The 20,585-nt window shown below is 38.9% G+C and overlaps 1 protein-coding gene across 3 annotated transcripts in view; it reads left to right on the top strand.

The window, feature by feature from the left end:
- LOC126321593 (aspartate--tRNA ligase, mitochondrial-like) overlaps positions 1-20,585 on the top strand; it is a 146,225-nt gene that overhangs the window by 57,970 nt on the left and 67,670 nt on the right. For all 3 annotated transcript variants that reach the window (XM_049994200.1, XM_049994199.1, XM_049994198.1), the window contains 3 exons: positions 2,509-2,675; positions 2,810-2,908; positions 9,042-9,140. In XM_049994200.1, the coding sequence (XP_049850157.1) occupies positions 2,613-2,675; positions 2,810-2,908; positions 9,042-9,140 (261 nt within the window). In that variant the 5' untranslated portion in view covers positions 2,509-2,612. The remainder of the gene's footprint in view (positions 1-2,508; positions 2,676-2,809; positions 2,909-9,041; positions 9,141-20,585) is intronic.

Genomic DNA, 20,585 nt, shown 5'->3' with positions numbered 1-20,585 from the left:
GCAGAAAATGGGCAATGGTAAAATCTACATGCACATTGACCAGTACCGTTTCATTGTGCAAACGTGACTGTGTGGTGCAGTTTGATGGCATTGTTTATGGGAGCTGTATTTTTCGAGGAGATGAGTCCTGTGTGTTCTGCTACCTGTACAGTCACTGGTAAATGCTGTGAGTGTCTTTTGCCCATCAATGTCATTCCATCCCTTCAACAGTGTGAATGTATGGGAAGGATCATTTTGATGCAAGATAGTGCTTGTCTGCATGCTGCAGAGGCATTTTGAAAATGCTAGAATTATCAGCAGCCATTTCCTTACAGCTTAACCATCCAGGTCTTAATCTGTGTGACTTCTGGCTGTGGGGTTATCTGAAAGATGAGTTCAGTGCTCAAATTAACAAACATAATTGAATTGAAATCGAGCATTGCGCAACACATTCTGAATGTGACCCTGAGACATTCTGATCTGTTGTGGAACATGCTGTTTCTCTGCTTCAGGTTGTGGCAGGAAATGGTGGACAGCATATTGAACATGTCTTGCACCTGTCTCAAGACAATTAGAAACAGTTGTAATTTTGATTTTTAAGCATTTTTGGTCGCAAAACAATTAAAAATCAAAGTAATTTTGCTTTTTATGTAATTTTTGACCTCAGGACAATTAAAAACTGATTTTTCCATACTATAATGTACAATCATGCTGTGGTGGATGGACTTACGTAACAAACATTGCCACTATTGTTTTCTGCTGAACTTGTGCAGTCTGCACTTTGAACAATACAGATGACGTAATGTGCAACTCAAACCATAGCTGTTGTACTATGATTGATCTCTCATTTGTAGCCAGTCCCATTTATATTAATATGCTTACAGCACCATCTCTTGGCAAAAGTTTTTTTTCATCCCATGACGCTTCCTCTTGCGTAAATGATATGCTATTCAAACTTGACATCATTCTAAGCAGTGGTTCTCTTTCTACTGGAACTGCAGTTATGCAAACACAAACCCCTTGGTCAGTTTCAGCCAAATTTGGTACACAAAGAGCAAATTTCATGAGAATCAGTACTGCATGGGTAGAAATATGTGCTGCTCATTCCTTGTCGTGAAGCTGTCCTGCACGACAGGCATATTATATGGGAGTAGTATTGGCCAGCCTTAACCAGCCACATTGCAGGTCAACCTACACTCCAGGGGCAGGAAACATTTTTCAGCCACCAACAGGTGTTGTAGTAGTATCGGTCTGCCTTATCAGCCTGTTTTGCAGGGCAGCCTACATATCAGGGGCGGGCATTAAAGTTTTTCCAATCCCCGACATGTAAGCTGCCCTGACAGGTGTGTTACCTAGAAGTAGTATGAGCTTGCTTCATCAGCCTGTTTTGCTGGGGCTACACCTGCAGATTAACAAGGCTGGGGGAAGATTGAGATGGATAGGGAAGAAGCTGTTTAGGTGAGATGCGGCAGGGGGAAATGGCTGGAGAGAGGGGGAGGGGGGATGAGGTGAACAGAGAAAGGGGGTTAGGGAGATGGACATCAATTCTGAGGAGGTGATGGACAGGGAGAGAGAAAGGATGAGATGGGCAGAGAATGTAGGCAAGTGGAAAAGGAAGAAGGGGAATAGGAGATGGACAAAGAGAGGGAGAGGAAGAGATGGACAATGAGAACTGAAGGAAAAGATGGATGCAGAGGAAGACAGGACAAGATGGTCACAGAGACGGGGGAAGAGGCATGTGTAGATGAACAGATGGTGGGGGGCATAGAGGGGGGAGGAGGAAGAGATGGACCAATAGAAGATTGGGAAAAATTTAAGCTCAGATAATGCCAGCAGATGAGCTAGTATGAAGATAAGTCAGGAAAATTAAAAGGAACAAAGAAACAGTATCCAGTGACATAAGTTTATGTAAGTAATTAAATTAAAAAATGCCGAAATTATTATTACTGTTGAGTAGGAAAGTAGTTCGTTTTTTAAGGAGATTCCCAAAATTTTCTGAAAAAATCTAAAGATTTTAATTTGAATAATTAACAAAATAATAAGTTGTTTTAGCAGAAATTTGTTTTTCTGAGAACTGAATTGTCAAGGCTATGAAATGGTGGCATTGAATGTTGGAAATAATTATATTTTAAGACTGAAATATTGTAGAAGACTGAATTTTTTAATACAAATAATTTTTGAAATAAAAAGTTTTTAAACAAATTTAAATGTTTGTTAAAAAGAACAAGAATGAATATTCATATTAAGGACAGCATTAGTCAGCTTAGAGATGAAATCTTGATTGAGAACCATCTTACACACAGAATGAACTGATTCTTCAGTATTTGAGTCGAGATTGAATAAAAGTAATGAAAAATTTAATGATTTTAGAAATACTCCTCAGTGATCACAGGGGGATTATTGCGAGGGGAGAGTTGATGCAGCTGTGCTTCATAATGGTAGTGTGCTTAGAACTCCTTCGTTGAGTTAATTTATTACTTGAATCTTTCATTGTAATAGTTATTTTATACAAATTTGTGTTAAATCTAGGAAATGTGAACAAGTTTACGAAACGGACACATTCTTGTGGAGACCTCACTGAGAAGCATGTGGGAAGTGTGGTGAAATTATTTGGCTGGCTTGAGTTTCAACGAATGGGGAAGTTTATTACATTAAGAGACTCCTATGGCTCAACTCAGCTAGTTATACCAAAAGAGGTAAGTTTCAATTATTTTCTTTTTGTGGAAAGGTTCTACTGAAGAATCTAAATGACAATTTATTTTTGTTGCAGAGAAGATTTTGTGGAAAGGTTCTACTGAAGAATCTAAATGACAATTTATTTTTGTTGCAGAGAAGAGATCTCACTGATGTTATAAAAAATACCCCATACGAGTCCATCTTGTCTGCTACTGGAGTTGTTCAAGAAAGACCTCAAGGTCAGGAAAATACTGTAAGAAAATTTTGTTGCTCAAATTTTGTTTTGAAGATATGTAATTATTAACTGATTATGTGAGAACTGTCATAGCAATGATACATTTTAGATTAGTTTTATGATACGATGAACATGTTACTTATCGTGTATTGTATGTTTAAAAGCATTTGCAGCGACTATTTCTTTTAGTGCTTCCTTTGTGGATTAGGCACATTGCAAGTTTTAACTTCAATGTGACGAATTTGGGCCGTGTAGAAAAAGGGGAAGGGGTGTGAATTAGACCCTACACTTTGAAAAAAAGTAAAATCACATAAAATTGTACTTACATTTTATGTCAAAAAATATTTGTTAGAGGTAGCTGATTAGCCAATGACTTTATTCCATTCAACTTAATTATTAACATTACTACATCAGCCTCAATAATGTAACTGTTAAACCTTTTATGTACCAAACTTGTGAGGCAAATACGAGGAAAAATAACATTTAAAAAAGAAATTCTTGTAATTTAAAAAGTCTCTATGCTCTGTAGCCTTATGGAGATACTCAAGACACAACTTAAAGCTCGTACTGCTTGTAGTTTTTGTATATTATTTGATGTAGTGCTCCATGAGTTGATAGTGCTCTCAGACCAATCATTTATAACTTTCAGCTGATTAAAGTGCAGTATTGGAATGGTTCTATTGATAAAGGGATGGCTGCTTTCTGTTCTCATCCTACACCAATTCTGATGATGTACTCCATCTCTGATGACTTCATTTTCAACTTGATTTAAATACTAATCTTCGTTTCTCATCTGTTCGCAGCTGTCTCTGCTTGCTCAGAAGCTCACTTTCTCAAATAACTGACAACTGAGTCCATGCATGAACCTTGGTTTTTGTTTCAGCTGATGACTGACCAAAACTGGCTGTCTTTTACAGTGCTACAGATCTTCAAAGCACTGATGTGAGATATGTCACCAAGGTTTTGGGGGAAAGAAAAAAAAAGTTGTTTCTTTTCATTTATGAAGCTCTGGAGATCTTCCAGTATATATATTTGTAGTTATCTCCATTTCTGGTACAAAGCTTACAACAATTTTAGTATGCTATTTCTCAGTTCATGTGCCAGAGAGAGAGAGAGAGAGAGAGAGAGAGAGAGAGAGAGAGAGAGAGAGAGAGAATGTGTGTGTTTTCATAAGAAACATCATGAATTTTCATTTTCAATAATTTCTGATGTAGTTTTTATCCACAATTTGAATACATGGTTGTCGTATGGTACAACATTCCTACTTTTCCATTTCGACTATTTAAAGCCCATGGTAGCATTTCACAATTATATAAAAATGGATGATTAAATATAAATGATCACCATTGAATTAGTTGCCAAAGAAGATAAAGAGTATGTCCATTTACTCCTGTCTCTCACTCTCAATCAGCCATCCTTCCCCCTAACCCTCCATTTGTCTCCTGGGCTTCTGTTCCTGTTACCCACTTCCCTGATACAATAATCCTTCACTGTAGTCAGGCTGCAGTGTGGCGGTGAAGGTCTATGTGCATGTATGAAAGTGTGTGTGTGTGTGTGTATTCTGTACTATTTAGCTCTGGGTGAGGACGTTGTCTGAAAGCTTAGCAACATGTGCATTCTTTTTTTGTGAATGAATTGCCTTTATTCCTTTCATTATTTATATTCCACGAAGAACATTTCTTTACCATATTTTACTTGGACTGAAGTTTGATTTTTGAATAAGATCATCATGCTCTTATGTTTGTTTCTCTTGATAGCTGTAATATTTTTCTTTTGTCGTGATATATTCAGGTCTAGCTCCAATTTTAGCCTCTGTAGTCAGTGAGTAGATCTTTGCACATTATCCATTGTTTCTTGTATTACAACTTGATAACAGTGTATTCAAATACCTTCATTTCCTAGATATATTCCTGGTGGTCTATGTTTCCTGTTTTTTGATGATATAGTGTGTGTGTGTATTGAAAAGAATTGGAGACAGGCTGCCACCTTTCTTTAGTTCTATTTTTTAATTTTTTTTCAATAATATTGTTACAGCATTTGACAGATTTGCTTATATAAACTTACTCTGTAGTGCATTTATCAAATATGCAGAATTTTATGCTACAGCCTTTTTTGGAAAGCTTTCTTTATACATCTACATACCCCCTTCTCTGAACCTTTTCATCAAATTATAAGGTAAACAAATTGCACTACTATATTTTTAGAAAATTTTGTTCTCATTATATTTTTGTAGTGATATTGTGAAGACTGCGTAGACATTTTGTGTTTGGTGCTTTGAAGTAACCAGCATGGGAAGACATGTGGCTACCCTTTGGCACTGTAATAATTGCGGCTGTTGCCCCATGATTATGGACAAACAGTAGTTGATCTGACAGTAGCACAAGCAGAGTTAGAACAGTTGAGAGGTCCAGTTGTCAGCAGTGAGGTCAGGCTAGTCTGCTAGGCTTGGTGTAGGCGTATCCAACATGTTCATTGCTCTCGAGACAGGAGACAAAAGTGTGCAGACAACTTAAGGAGTTCAGGAATACTTTGACAAGACAGGGAAAATAGTGCAACATAAGGTTAGTAGAGTTCAGAGCATTAAATAGACCTTCTGTTGGGAAGTAGTCATGAAAAGGAAATGTCTGAACTAGTTTAGAACTCCCTGTGTAGTGTATATTAAGAAACTAGTATTTTTAAACTAAGTGCAGAGTTCACCAACATCCCTTGTGATTTAGGCTCTTGGGGGAAAGATATTGATGAACAAGATCATATATGATTTTTAGCCTTGGCACTTCATTTCCACACACACCTTATCCTCTCACCACCCCAATAACCAGCTGGAAATGAACACCCTCCTCACTACCCACTATCACCCCAGACTGAAACAACTGCATCATATCCTTTGCCAGGGCTTTGACTGTTTATCGTTGTGCTCAGAAGTCGGGAACATCGTACCCACAATCCTTCCCAACCCCCCTGAAATGGTATTCCACCGCGTGCCCTGTCTATGCAATATTCTTGCCCACCCTTAAGACACATCCACTTCTAACCCCTTGGCACATAGGTCACATCCCTGTGGGATATCCAGGTGCAAGACCTATCTTATAGATGCACGCAGCACATCAAACTCTAATCCAGCACCGACCTATCCTAACCCATCAGAGGCAGTGCCACTGTTAAAGCTTTTATGTCACATACCAGCTCTGCTGCCATTTCTACTCTGCATTTTATATGGGCGTGCTCACCAACCAGCTGTCTACACAACTGAATGGCCACTGAAGAACTTGCCAAGAACAGAACTGACTATCCAATGACAGAACATGCTACTGAGCACAGCATGCTCCATTTTAGTGGTTTCTTTACAACCCATGCTATCTTCCACACACCCCTCCCCCCCCCCCCCCCCACACACACACACACACACATTAGTCCTTCTGAGCTCTGTGTATGGGATTTGACCTCAATTTCAGATGCTGCTTTGCACCAAGACTGTAAACTTTATTCATGTTGCACTCGCACTCTCTTCCTCTCAGTCTTCCTTTCCTATATTCTGTCACTCCCTTTCAGATTCACTCATCCATGTTAACATTATACATCATCATCATGCACTGCACAAACTCTCCAGTGTCAGTGTCCATGTTGTATTCTTGTCCCAGGCACCTGATGCTTCCCTCCCAGCTGCCAAAACTGTCAGTCACCCTACTCCAACCCTTCCTCCCACTCGCCGCCGCCATTCATGTTTCACCCACTTCATCCAACACAACTCCTCGTCTCAGTCAATCTGCAAAACTGCGGCGGTGTCTGCGGGGAGAATGCAGGTGATGCATGTGGTGAAAAAGTCATGTTGTAGAGCATACTGTGCAACAGTATATTGTGTGTTGGCAGTATACACCCTCTGCCCATGCCCATTCATTTTAACTGATAACTTGGTGGTAGTTATGCTGATGTAAAAGACTGAAAAGTATTTGCATAATAGTTGGCTTATGACGTGCAGTATCGCAGGTGGCTGTCCCTCTGATAATATATGTTTTGCCAGATACAGGGCTGGTATAGGCGGTGGTACGAGGGTGCATAGGGCGAGTCTTACAGCAGAGCTGGTCAGAGGAGTAGGAGCCATATGGTAGGGAAATAGGTGCATAAGGAGCATAGGGTCTGATTAGGCTATTGTGGAGTTTGGGAGGACAATGAAAAGCTATTCTAGGTGTGGTGGACAAAATCTGAGACAGGCTATATCTCATTTCAGGACATGATTTTAGGAAGCCATGCCCTTGTCAAAGGATCTGATTAATACTTTCAAGAACAGTATAATACTGAATGACGAATGGTGGTGTGCTCCAAAGTTGTTTTTTGGGGGAATCAACAGTACGACTATTGGATGTGATTGCCCGGGAAATCTGCATTTGAAATAGGCTGGTGGGGTAAATTATGTTCAGTGAAGGGCTGAGGTTAGAATGGTGGTATATTGGTGGAATGGTGGAGTCTGCATCCAAACAAACACGTTTGTCTTGGATGCCAAGGCTGTATGGGAGGGAACATTTGATATGGAAAGAATGGCAACTGTCAAAATGTAAGTATTATTGTTTGTTAGAAGATTTAATGTGAACAGAAATGTGTTGCTGGCCGTTGGCTAGTATGAGATCACCTTCAAGGAAACTGGTGTGGGATTCGGAATAGGACCATGTGAAATTTAATTGGAAGACTGTATTTAGAGATTTCAGGAATTTTAAAAGGTGAGCCTCACCATGAGTCCATAAGGTAAAGATGTCATCATTGTCTCTAAACCAAACCAATGGCTGAAGGCTGCATTTAATCATGCTGCTTTGGTGACAGATGTGCTATCACATGTAAAGTCACCTGGAAATACCACTTTGCAATCCAATTCCAAAACCTTTCCAACATCAAATCTGACATTGAACCCGCCCTTGAATAGTGATGACTATGATCCCAACTTGATCCACACCACTACATCAAAATCATCTCTTACAAGCCTTTCAAGAATTCGTCACATCCAGCATTCTTAACAATCCTTTCTCAGGTTCCTAAAACATGGTCCTAACACGCCCTCTGCAGAATTCTAGGCTGTGTGTTACCTAAAAGCTTAAGACTCTGTCATGATCCTCCCAGCAGACAAAGGATCTGCTACTGTGATTTTTGAGTGACAGGAGTATGTTAGTGAAGCTCTACACCAGATGTCTGACACTGTACTTGCAGCATCTGCCATCAAGATCCTGTCTGTGTGATTCAAACTGACCTGTAGTCCCACCTTAAAATCTCAGGACCCTAAACCTACTAACAAACAGTAATACTTACATTTTGGCAGTTGGCATCCAAGGCCAACTTTACACTAATACATCACCATTCTCACCCCAGCCTTCACAGAACAAAATTACGCCACCAGCCTAGTTCAAAAGCAGATTTCCTGGACCATCACATCCAATCCTGGTACTGTTGATCCCTCCAAAAAACAACTTCGGAGCACACCATCATTCGTCACTCAGTATTATACTGTTCTTGAAAGTATTAATGAGCTACTTTGACAAGGCTATGACTTCCTAAAATTATGCCCTGAAATGAGATCTAGCCTGTCCGAGATTTTGCCCACCACACCTAAATAGCTTTTCGTTGCCTTCTCAATCTCCACAGTATTCCTGTCAGTCTCCATGCTCCTTCTGCACCCATCTCCCTGCCCTGTGGCTCCTGCCCCTGTAAATGTCACCACTGCAGGACTAGCCCTATGCTCCCTCCTAATGCCACCTGCACAAGCCCTATAACTGACAAAACATATACTACCAAAGGGAGAGCCACCTGTGAAACATGTCATATACCAGCTGTTATGTAAACAGAGTTCACACTTGTTACATTGGCATGACTACCACTAAGTTGTCAGTTAGGATGAGTGGGCGTAGACAGAGGGTGTATACCGACAAGACACAATGTCGTGTTGCAGAGCATGCTCTAAAACATGACAGTCATAACTTCAGTGCTTGTTTCACCACACGTCATCTGGGTTCTTCCCCCCAGACATCAGTTTCTGAGAAATCCACAGGTGGATTTGGGACCTAACTGTGTTGTACTTGCGAGTATGTGACTTTTAGCTGTATAGATTACTGTGAACTATTAGGAAAAATGTTAAGACAATATCTTCTTTGCAGATTTCTAATTTTTTCAGGATATGAAGACTGGGGGTGTAGAAGTTCATATTTCTGATTTGAATGTAGTGAGTTTGGCAAAAAAACAGTTGCCCTTCAGCATTCGAGACTTCAATAAGGTAAGTTCTTATAAAATTATATTTGTATCAGTTTGAAACTGTGTTTAAATGTTGCTAGGAAAATTTCAGAATTTGGTTTTAATTTTTGCATTCGTTGGAGATACATTCTGTTATTATGTTTTGCGATACTTCATTTCCTAGTTTTGTGTGGAACTGTGTACATTTTTCCATGCCACTCAAATAATATAAAAAACAACCTCCATGTAATTTTATTTTTCACATAAGGCTGCAACATAAAATTATGCTTAGATGGATAGGGAATTGGAAGGAATCTGGGAGATCCAGATCCTGGAAATCTTGTGTCACCATTTTCATGACTTGATAATTCAATGGTACCTATGTTGGAGTGTTAGGAATGTTGAGTAACAATGACACTCTCTCTCTCTCTCTCTCTCTCTCTCTCTCTCTCTCTCTCGGTGTTACACAAGCTACTCTGGAGAGGGAGTAGTTGGTGCACTGATATGAAACAATTGCACATTCTATTTCCCAACACAGCAGTTATTGAAGAAAAATTTTGTGTTGATCACAATAGAAACACTTGCATTTCGTGACTTTCATAGAGCAGTGGAGCATCGGAAATCACAAGCAATTAAGAGTGCCAGTCAGAATGGATGAGTACTGTACGATAACAGAAATCCAAAAACAAATCAAAGTCATTGTGAACCAATTCCATTGTACCGAGAGAGATGTGCATAAAATTAATCAAAAATAAAAATGTTGCATCTTTGTACTAAAACTGTAATGGTATGTAATCAAATGCTGTAAATATAGTATGCATGTGACTGCTTAATGAGCTGCATGGGACTTAAAAATCACTCACCAGAGGCCTTATATGACTCTTAAGTTCTCAGCCTTTGAATCAATATTGACACTGTAGGACATTAAATCCCTTGCCCCCCCCCCCCCCTTTTGTTTGGCACTTAGTGCTGGAAATGGCCAGGAATAGTGCCAGGACCAGTGGAGTGGAAGGGGGAGGTGTGCTGCCGATATGGTCATCCTTCTCCTTCTGTCTGATGACATCAGCAATTGGACCAGCCTACAGTGGCATAAGTGTGTAGGATGATGCTGGCTGGTCCAATGGTTGCGAAGCACTGCTTGAGCCCACATCCTGAGGGGCGGGTGTTGAGAGGGTTGGAACAGTAGGTAAGGATCTGTGTCTATAGGCACCCATCATTGCTGTATCATTCCTTTGCTGGCTGCTGCGACTTGCAGCGGGGTTTGAGGCTGTAATGGCACTGCAGCCAGAATGTTGAGATGGATGTTCATTGGAGCAGGATGGGTCAACAATCGCCATCTTGAGTATCCGAGTCTCTGGCATCCTGTGTGTGTGTTGCTGATTGGTCACTTTTCACTGTGAAGTTGCTACTGTAGCTGATTCCAGCTGTTCTTGTTCAGTCACAACTTCAAGAAGTTTGTGAGAGTCCATGTCTGTCAAACTCTTCTGATGCAGATAAAGTCAATGGACTCGCGACAGTCTCCATAGTAACTCATTACAGTAATTGTTATTAACTCTGTTACAGAGGCAAATCAACATCTCATGGCTAAAACACTATTTGATCTTCACTCTTTGTATGACGACTCACTCACATTATGTTTGGTGGACAAGCTCATAACACAAACATACAAAGAAGCCTTAATGCCGCTGACATTCTTGTCCATTGGATATTCGGGTCATTGGTATTTCTTGGAGCACCGTATGCCGCAGTCATCTCTTTCCTGCAATTGAGAGTGGCATCAGGCATAGTTTGATCAAACGCACCACTGAACAAAGCCCAAAAGGAAAACCTCAGATGGACATACATCATCATCATCATCATCATCATCATCAACAACAACAAACAAACAAAGTTATTTAAAGAATGTATGATCCCAACTAGGGGTAACTTAAAATCCTCGAACTCCTCTTCCCACTAATGTGAAATATGTCAAGCTTATTCATTTAATGTTACTACAGAATGTGATTTTTCCACCAGTCCACTACATCCATCAGAATTATTACTTATAAAATCAAGGAAAATCTAGTACCCTCACACCTGCCGCCCTTTGTAAATGAACGAATGTTGAAAGCTTTACCCTAGTAAGATGAACTATAAACTAGCATAGAACTAACTTTGATCCATCACACAGCAATACTAGCTTTTCATTAAGCTTACATGTTTTCCTTATATCAACAACCATATTCCTCAATTCTCACAGTTTGCTTGTATTAAATTACCCAGATAACAAATGCATCAATATACACATCAAGACTTGATATTATTCAAGCAATGGTTTGGTTCACCTTAAGTTTGTAAATGTATTGCTGTGATTCATGTAAATTTATGTTCACCTTGCTAGTTAATTACCAAGTAAGAAATTAAGTAAAATTCTTTTTAAACAAACAGTTAACACTAAAATTGTAGTATAGTTATTACATAAGAAATCCTGTTCGTCTGATCTGAAGTAGTACAGGGGTACCATGTAGTTGAATGTATTATGTAAAGCATATGTACACACATTTCGCATCTGGTTGCTCAGATTAATTCAATGGCATTAATCACATGCAAAAATGCTGAAATCCATTAATATGATGATCTCCAATGGAAATAATCATCTGTGGGATTGTTTGTTTATTTAACGAATTGCAGCAGACCCACAGGTTGTTCATTAAAACTGTTATATGAGTTGCCAATGAGGTATGTGAAGTGACAGAGAAAGCGTTCCACACTTATATTCCATAGAAATTAAAGGGAAAATTGAAACCGGCCCTGGGTGTGACTCAATTAAATTTCCATTATAAAAATTTACATAATAATGTACAGAACATGACAAGGTTATGTGCAAATTTTGTCTCCTTGGTGTGTACTCTTAAAAACTTTTCATGTTAAGCATTCACTAGATTATAAACATTACTTAATGCTTAAGCATTGTTTGGGTCAGATGTAGTAGCAGTGTACCATGGCACTTGAAACGGGAAAATTGAGGAATGGTTTAAGCTCAGTTTGGCCATATTGCTTACAATATTAATAATAGCTGTGATAGCCTGTACTATCAGAGCCCATACCTGTTAGACATGTGGTGTCTGCAGCAAGGAATTCCTTTCAGATTCATTATGCCCTTGTTATAGGTACAAGTGCTTCAATAATAAGAACAATTTCCTTCTGTTCCTGCATACATAAATTACTGAAACCAGTATCAGTGACAAGGATAAAACCTTTATGGGGAGGGGGGCGGGGGGGAGGGGAATACACTGATGTCCAGAATTAAGTCAACAAACCACTATTTCCCAGTCCCGTGTATAATCATATAGACTGCCCACGTTCACAATAGCTGTGTATACAGTTACAGACAATGCATTATGGCACCGAGAAGACACCTACCAGACTCTCTGCAGTGGAAGGCCAAAGGAAGAATGGAAGCAGGACAGTTGCATACTGGCGTGTTCTGATCGCTTAATGTGAGTGGTTCCATTGTTTCTTGGATGTGATAACAGTTTATATAGACCAAAATTGTATCCCGAAGACCAGGGCAGGGATGACCACTTGTGACTCCAGAAAGACAGAACCATTAATTGGCTGTAAGGGCATGACAGTACCTCCTCAGTACTGCATGCCAACTGGCATATGACCTTATAGCATCCTCTGGACGTGTTGTTCGAGGATAACGGTGTACAGAAGGCTTTGGCAGAGTGGCCTTTATTGGCGGAGAGCTGATTTATGTGTACCTCTGACACATTTTCATGGAAGAGAACATCTAGAGTGGAGTCATCAACATGCCACCTGGACGATCAGATAGTGGGCCAATGTTCTTTTCGATGAGTTGCAGTTTGGTCTAGAGAGTGACTCTCAATGCGTTCACATCTGGAGAGAACATGGGACACAATTTTGGGACCCAAATATTGTGGAAAGAGACCAGTTGAGGAAGATCCCTAATATTGTGGGCAGGAATTATGTTGATCACTCCCACAGGCACAACAGTTGTGTATACAGTCACAGATATGCAGTATGGCAAAGAGAAGACACTTACCAGACACTCTGCATTAGAGGAAGAATGGGAGCAGGACAGTTGCACACTGGTGGGGCCTGATCGCTTAATGTGAATCATTCTGTTGTCTCTTGGATGTGATGACAGTTCATATAGAACAAAACTGTATCCCAAAGACCATGAAATTGTATGGTGATCAGCAAGGTTTAACTGCTGTTAGGTACCTGACAAGATCTTGGGACTTCATATGTAGTTGTTGCAAGTTGCTGTGGACCCAGACTTTGTACTGATGGGTGATAATGTTCGATGTCATACAGCACGGCAGTTGATATTTTCTTAGAAACGCTAGATATTGCACACATGGCGGGCTGCTTGCTCTCCCGATGTGAATCCCATAGAACGTGTCTGGGATGAACTAGGGGGATGAACTGCATTATGTCAGCATCCACCAACCATTCTCCAAGACTTGTGAGCAGCTTTGCGGGAAGAAAGGGTGCTATTGCCTCAACATGAGATTGATGACATCATTCACAGCATGCCCCATCATTGTAAGGCCTGTATTGTTGCCCTAGGTGGTCACACACCATACTGAGCACATAAACCACTTATCAGAATGTTTGTGCAAATCAGTTAAGGTGGGAAAAACTAAGAACATTTTTGTCTACCATTTACATGTTGCAGTTGTTTATGTTCTGTATACTTTATATTGTTTTTTCTTTACTGTCACCTGTTGATAGTGTTTTATGGTAAAATAAACACAACCTTTTAAAATTTCTGTTTGTTGCTTTAATTTTCGACACCAGTGTAAATAAAGTGGATTGGTTCACCGCCCAATATAACTCTTCACGTTAAAGTCAGTTCTGAATCTAAACATTATTATTCATTTTATTTTCTTATTTCAAATGCTGGGCCACCTCGTTTTTCTGTGTTAGAAGTAGTGGTAGTAGCAATAATTAGATACATAACTGTAGAAAGGTGATAGGTGCCAAATTCATGATAAATGTCATAAGTGATTTGAAAGGTGCGGGATACCGAGGAGGATTACATATGAAAAGTGCTATGTCGACCGCAATTTACAGTGTGGTTTCAGTTGCCTGAGACTGCAGAGAGTGTGTGTGTGTGTGTGTGTGTGTGTTTTGTTGAAGAAGGGCTTAGTGGCTGAAAACTTTTGTAGCTATCTGCAACTATGAATTTCCACTATATGGTGAATAAGAACTTTCCTTCTCATAATATTGTTAAATTCCATCCTGAATTTGCCATTGTTTGACTTTTTATGTCTCTCATTTTTTGGTGTAAACTGCATTTGATGCTAAGAGGATTTCAGGTCATATGCCGCATTCTATGCCTGCTAATGCCATGTTATTGTGTCTCTGTTAACACACGTGATTAAACTATATACCAAATTAGACTAATTTGGGCTATGACAATCAAACAGGCAGGAAAAAATACTTTAAAAATAAAAAAAATGGAAACTCCAGGTAAGAATATCAACAATGTAGGAAAAGATGATTGCTAAGTACTGTAAAGAAGACATGTCAAGTTGCAGACAGACACAATTAAAAGTCACTCACATATAACTTTCGGCCACAGCCTTCATCAGTAAACGCCCCCCCCCCCCCCCCCCCCCCCCACACACACACACGCATGATCGCCAACCCCACCTTCTTGGGCCAGAATGCTGTGTGTGTGTGTGTGTGTGTGTGTGTGTGTGTGTGTGTGTGTGTTAGTGTGTGTTAAAGACCTCCATGACACCATAATGTTTCAAAAGATTCCATTGTCAACAAACATCAGTCTATTTCTTGTTACAAAAAAGTATTTTAAAGTTTAACAATGTAGGAAGAGATATGTAAGTAGCAATCTGTCTTTTCCTACATTGTTAAACTTTAAAAACACCTTTTTCTTTTTCTTTTTTTTTTAAAAAAAAAAGACATGTTTGTTGACAAGTAGTAAAAGTGTTTGCATTTTGAAACACATCAATTTACAAATTTCTTAGCTAACTTCAGGAGTATAAAATGACATGAAAACTAAGACTCACAAAAATGCCATGGACTCCTAGAAAATTACAGATTTTGTTTAAGATAGGATACTTCCCACTTGCCTACCTGAGAGATATCCCATGTGGTGAGCTTGCAGCCTGACTGGCCAGCAAAAGGCACACATTCTCAGACTGGTCACAGTTGCCATCAGCAACAAATCTGACACATTTGTGAGTCCACAAGTAGAACTGGCACATACTGGAAACTGAGTAAAACAAAACAGAAAAGTAAGGCCCTTCACTACATAAATACTGACTTCTCAAATGTGTGTAGAAACTCTTGAAGGTTTAGACCCGTGGTAGGCAACTGGTGGACCACAGTCCATGTCTGGGCCATGGAAGGACAAGAACTGGATCACCAAAAATTTCTTTGAAGCATATATTACTCAGGTAAATTATTTAAAAAAATGTTTTCTGTGAATAACAATATGTTTCTGTGCCATTCATATAATTTTTTATCATATTTTACAACTAATTGTGTGACTGATATTAGTTCTTAATGGTTAGTACATAAATTAAATACATAGTTGCTATGCTGTGTAGTGCAGAAGACATGCTATGTTGATCCACATAAAATCTCTGTACACCTGAAGGCAATGCAAGAATTTTATTTAATGAAATGGGAAATTTTATAAATTCTCTCTCTCTCTCTCTCTCTCTCTCTCTCTCTCTCTCTCTCTCTCTCTCTACATCTACATCTACATCTACATCCATACTCCGCAAGCCACCTGACGGTGTGTGGCGGAGGGTACCCTGAGCACCTCTATCGGTTCTCCCTTCTATTCCAGTCTCGTATTGTACGTGGAAAGGAGGATTGTCGGTATGCTTCTGTGTGGGCTCTAATCTCTCTGATTTTATCCTCATGGTCTCTTCGCGAGATATACGTAGGAGGGAGCAATATACTGCTTGACTCTTCGGTGAAGATATGTTCTCTAAACTTTAACAAAAGCCCGTACCGAGCTACTGAGCGTCTCTCCTGCAGAGTCTTCCACTGGAGTTTATCTATCATCTCCGTAACGCTTTCGCAATTACTAAATGATCCTGTAACGAAGCGCGCTGCTCTCCGTTGGATCTTCTCTATCTCTTCTATCAACCCTACCTGGTGCGGATCCCACACTGCTGAGCAGTATTCAAGCATTGGGCGAACAAGCGTACTGTAACCTACTTCCTTTGTTGTCGGATTGCATTTCCTTAGGATTCTTCCAATGAATCTCAGTCTGGCATCTGCTTTACCGACGATCATCTTTATATGATCATTCCATTTTAAATCACTCCTAATGAGTACTCCCAGATAATTTATGGAATTAACTGCTTCCAGTTGCTGACCTGCTATTTTGTAGCTAAATGATAAGGGACCTATCTTTCTATGTATTCGCATCACATTACACTTGTCTACATTAAGATTCAATTGCCATTCCGTGCACCATGCGTCAATTCGCTGCAGATCCTCCTGCATTTCAGTACAATTTTCCATTGTTGCAACCTCTCGATACACCACAGCATCATCTGCAAAAAGCCTCAGTGAACTTCCGATGTCATCCACCAGGTCATTTATGTATATTGTGAATAGCAACGGTCCTATGACACTCCCCTGCGGCACACCTGAAATCACTCTTACTTCGGAAGACTTCTCTCCATTGAGAATGACATGCTGCGTTCTCTTATCTAGGAATTCCTCAATCCAATCACACAATTGATCTCATAGTCCGTATGCTCTTACTTTGTTCATTAAACGACTGTGGGGAACTGTGTCAAGAAACACGGCATCTACCTGTGAACCCGTGTCTAAGGCCCTCTGAGTCTCGTGGACGAATAGCGCGAGCTGGGTTTCACACGACCGTCTTTTTCGAAACCCATGCTGATTCTCTCTCTCTCTCTCTCTCTCTCTCTCTCTCTCCAGCAACCTATGAACCCTCTTTTAATCAAAGCAGACATATTCATTTTAACATAATTTTTGTGATCTTAGCTTGAACAAAAGCTTATGCCACTGTACAAAACTTTGATGTGAAATGATGATTTTGTTGTTAGGGGTGGTATATATGGTGATGGCAACCTGTGACATGAAAGTAGCTCCTCTGTGGTGCATTGATGTACACTTTGACATAGAAGCATCTCCTTTGCAATGTGTTGGCACATGATTTGTGCCATACAGCAGTATCTTTATAAAGAACAAATATAAGTAAATTAGACAAATTTTATCATCACTGCAGCAGTAGTTGCAATCCCGTATGGCATTGTTCTTAACTTTTTTTGTTACTTTCAAGGCTTATAATGTTTTATTGCATTGATATGGATCATAAAATGTGTAAAGTTGATAGTGAAAATATGAATTTTTTGAAAGAATGGACTGAACAATATTGTTTTATGCTGCAGGATATGCCTGGAGCTGTTCTGATTTGCCTCGTATGCAACAAAACTGTCACTCTTGTTAAAACTGCCAATTGAAAGCAACACTACAAAACAACTCCTCAGCAGATCCATGAAAAATTTCCTTTGGGTAATAAATCAATCAAGAGGGCTAGGTGAGTATTTCTGCTAGAAAAAGCAAATAGACAGCTGTTAAAATCAGACTTAGATAATGAATTGACATCATTCAGTTCAGTATGATGGACGTAGAGGAGCTGTGAACAAAGTTTAAAGGGATTGTAAATCATACTCTGCAGAAGTATGTGCTGAATAAGTGGGTTAAGGACGGAAAGGCCCACTGTGGTTTAACAATGAAGTTAAAAAAATGCTGAGGAAGCAAAGACTGTAGCACTCTCAGTTCAAAAGAGAATGCTCTAATGCCAGTAGGCAAATGCTAAGAGAAATTTGTGTGTCTGTAAAAAGATCAATGCTTACAACAACCACCTCTGTCAGAGCCCTAGAAAGTTCTGGTCCTTCATAAAATTGCTAAGTGGGTTCAACGCTACTATCCACTCACTCATAGACCAGTTTTGACGACACAAGCTGGGATAATTTTACTTCCACTCTTGGGTTTTGCCATCTGCCTACTTAAATTCATTTTTTCAATTTTAACTAATTTCCATTAACATACACGAATATAATCTGCATTTTCGTAAAAGAGAAAGGTTGGCCCTCAGCTTTCAAGAATCTGACACCAGGTCTAATTTTGTGCTTAGTTTTATGTAAGTAATTGATTTCCTAATTTATTTTGACTAATCCTAATTAAAACTTTCATTGTAGGATGAAATCAGTAATTGTTTTGTAACTTAAATTCTATTGTTGAAATATAAACAGATATAACTTCTGTACACATTATAAACATTTGGAGGAACAACTAATAGTATTCTTAAAGGATCTATTTGGCTCTATTTAAAAACATGTTAGCAAAGCCATTCTTTAATTAATTAACAGTTTTGTCAAAAGTATTGTTTGCATAACGATATTTGTTAATTTCATGATTTAAATAAATAATTCGCCTAAACCTTGTAGTAGAAGAAACTGTTAAAAGGAATGACTTTTTCAATGTATTCAGTTAATTTACTGAGTTACATTTTAATTTTAATTTCTGTGAATTTAACTTTGAACAATGTGTAGTTTCGGCCCTTATTATTTTGAGGATATATAAGGGCCAGACTTTTGGTCACAAAACAGTCAGTCCATGGCAGAGGAATCTGTGTTGGTTAGAATGACAACATGCATCAGGTTAACAGTGAAATAAATGTTACATCAATAGACCATGTGTTAAACCAATGACAGTGTCTGCTCCATACGTACCTCTCTATTCTTCAAGAAGGGGAATGCACGATCATTCATTGGGAGAATTTTAGGTAAGTATGGTTCATCTGTAAAGAATACTGCACATCGGACACTTATGAGACCCATTGTTGAGTACTGTTAGAGTATTTGGGAACTGCACCAGATCAGATTAAAGGCAATTCAAGGGCAGGCTGTTAGATTTGTTACCGGTAAGTTTGAATTAGAGAAAATTTATAGAACTGGCATCCAAGCAGACTGCAGTAAGGTTCTACTTCCACCAATATACACTTCGAGTAAGGACCATGAAGATAAGATTAGAGAAATTACACCCGAAGGCATATATACAGTTGTTTTTCCGTCACTCTATTTGCAAGTCAGATGGGAAAGGAAACGACTAGTTGTAGTACAGGATACACTCTGCTAAGCACCACACAGTGGCTTGCAAAATATATGTGTGTAGATGGAGATATAGAAGATAATCAAAGAAAATTTCAGGCATATCTAGCTTTTTACAGAAAAAGCACGGCCTTACTAAATCACTCTGAGCAGGCAAGAAAAATCTGACGAAGCAGCATTATACATATGTTGGACAATAAGTAAACACCAAAAGCCATTTTCAGAAAGAGATCATTAAAAAATGTATGTTGGAAGCGGCCACAGCACCTTTTGAAGAGAAAAAGAATATTGTTGCCACAATACAAGGTATTCTATTGTCAGCCACAAGCTATACTATAAATACTGTGATTTGGGCTGTTGACAATAAAAGTAGTGTGCTTGAACTTCAGCAGAATATACCTTGCCACTTTATTGCACTTAACGGGTCTTGTTTCGTCGTTGATAAAGATCAGATATATATTTTCGTGTAGTTTTTTGTATATTGGAAATAAAGCATTTAGGGAAGAATTGCTAGCAGTATTGTCTTTTAAAGGCAAAACACAAGGCCTCACATTGATCAGCTAAGAAAAGGGGCTAGTAAAGAGAATCAAGAATATGAAAGAAAACTGGGATACTTCCTTATCAGTGCCTCTTGAAGACTCTCTTCAACTAAGCAGCTCATCGCATGAACTTAATTGTTAAAAATTGTCTCAAGACTGCAGGTGTAGTTTCTCCCATTGGTTTTTGAACACAATAATCCATACATATTGTATTTCATATTATTTTGTGAGTGAAAATTCATATAAAATTATTAAGGAACAGGAGTGGCTTTTTTAAGCTGTGATTAAATTTTTTAAAAGTAACTGGACGTCACCTAAAATTACTTGCCGCCCTGGCGAAGACCACAGAAATGTAGACTGCTCATGACGACACTGTGTTCTAGAATACTGTTGAATGTATTGTATTATTTACGGTAAAGATAATTTATTACAGTGGTGAAATTTCTTGAAAATATATTGGTCCTCAGATCTAAACCTCAATGAATGACAAAGAATTTGAGATGACAGAATTTTATATCAAACTCCCTGCAAGAGTTTTGTCTATAATCAACTTTTCTTCTATATTATGCACAGTATGTTGATATTGTGTGCTACTTTAAACAAAAAGTTGTTAAATGTAAGTGCTTACTTTGTATAAAAACTGAATATCATGGATGTTATTTCTTCTAAAAGCATAAAAACGTTTAGACATTATTTTGAGAAATTGCCAGAAAACTAAATGATTCATTTTGTAACAGACCCAAGAATTCACTGAAGAACTGTAATCCCATTGCTTGTAAAAAGAAGAAAGCTGTTAATACAATGTTTGAA

The sequence above is a fragment of the Schistocerca gregaria genome, chromosome 2 (genome assembly GCF_023897955.1).
Source record: "Schistocerca gregaria isolate iqSchGreg1 chromosome 2, iqSchGreg1.2, whole genome shotgun sequence".
NCBI lineage: Eukaryota > Metazoa > Arthropoda > Insecta > Orthoptera > Acrididae > Schistocerca > Schistocerca gregaria.
Note: the sequence above shows the minus strand (reverse complement) of the source record. Positions and strands in the feature narration are given on the sequence as shown.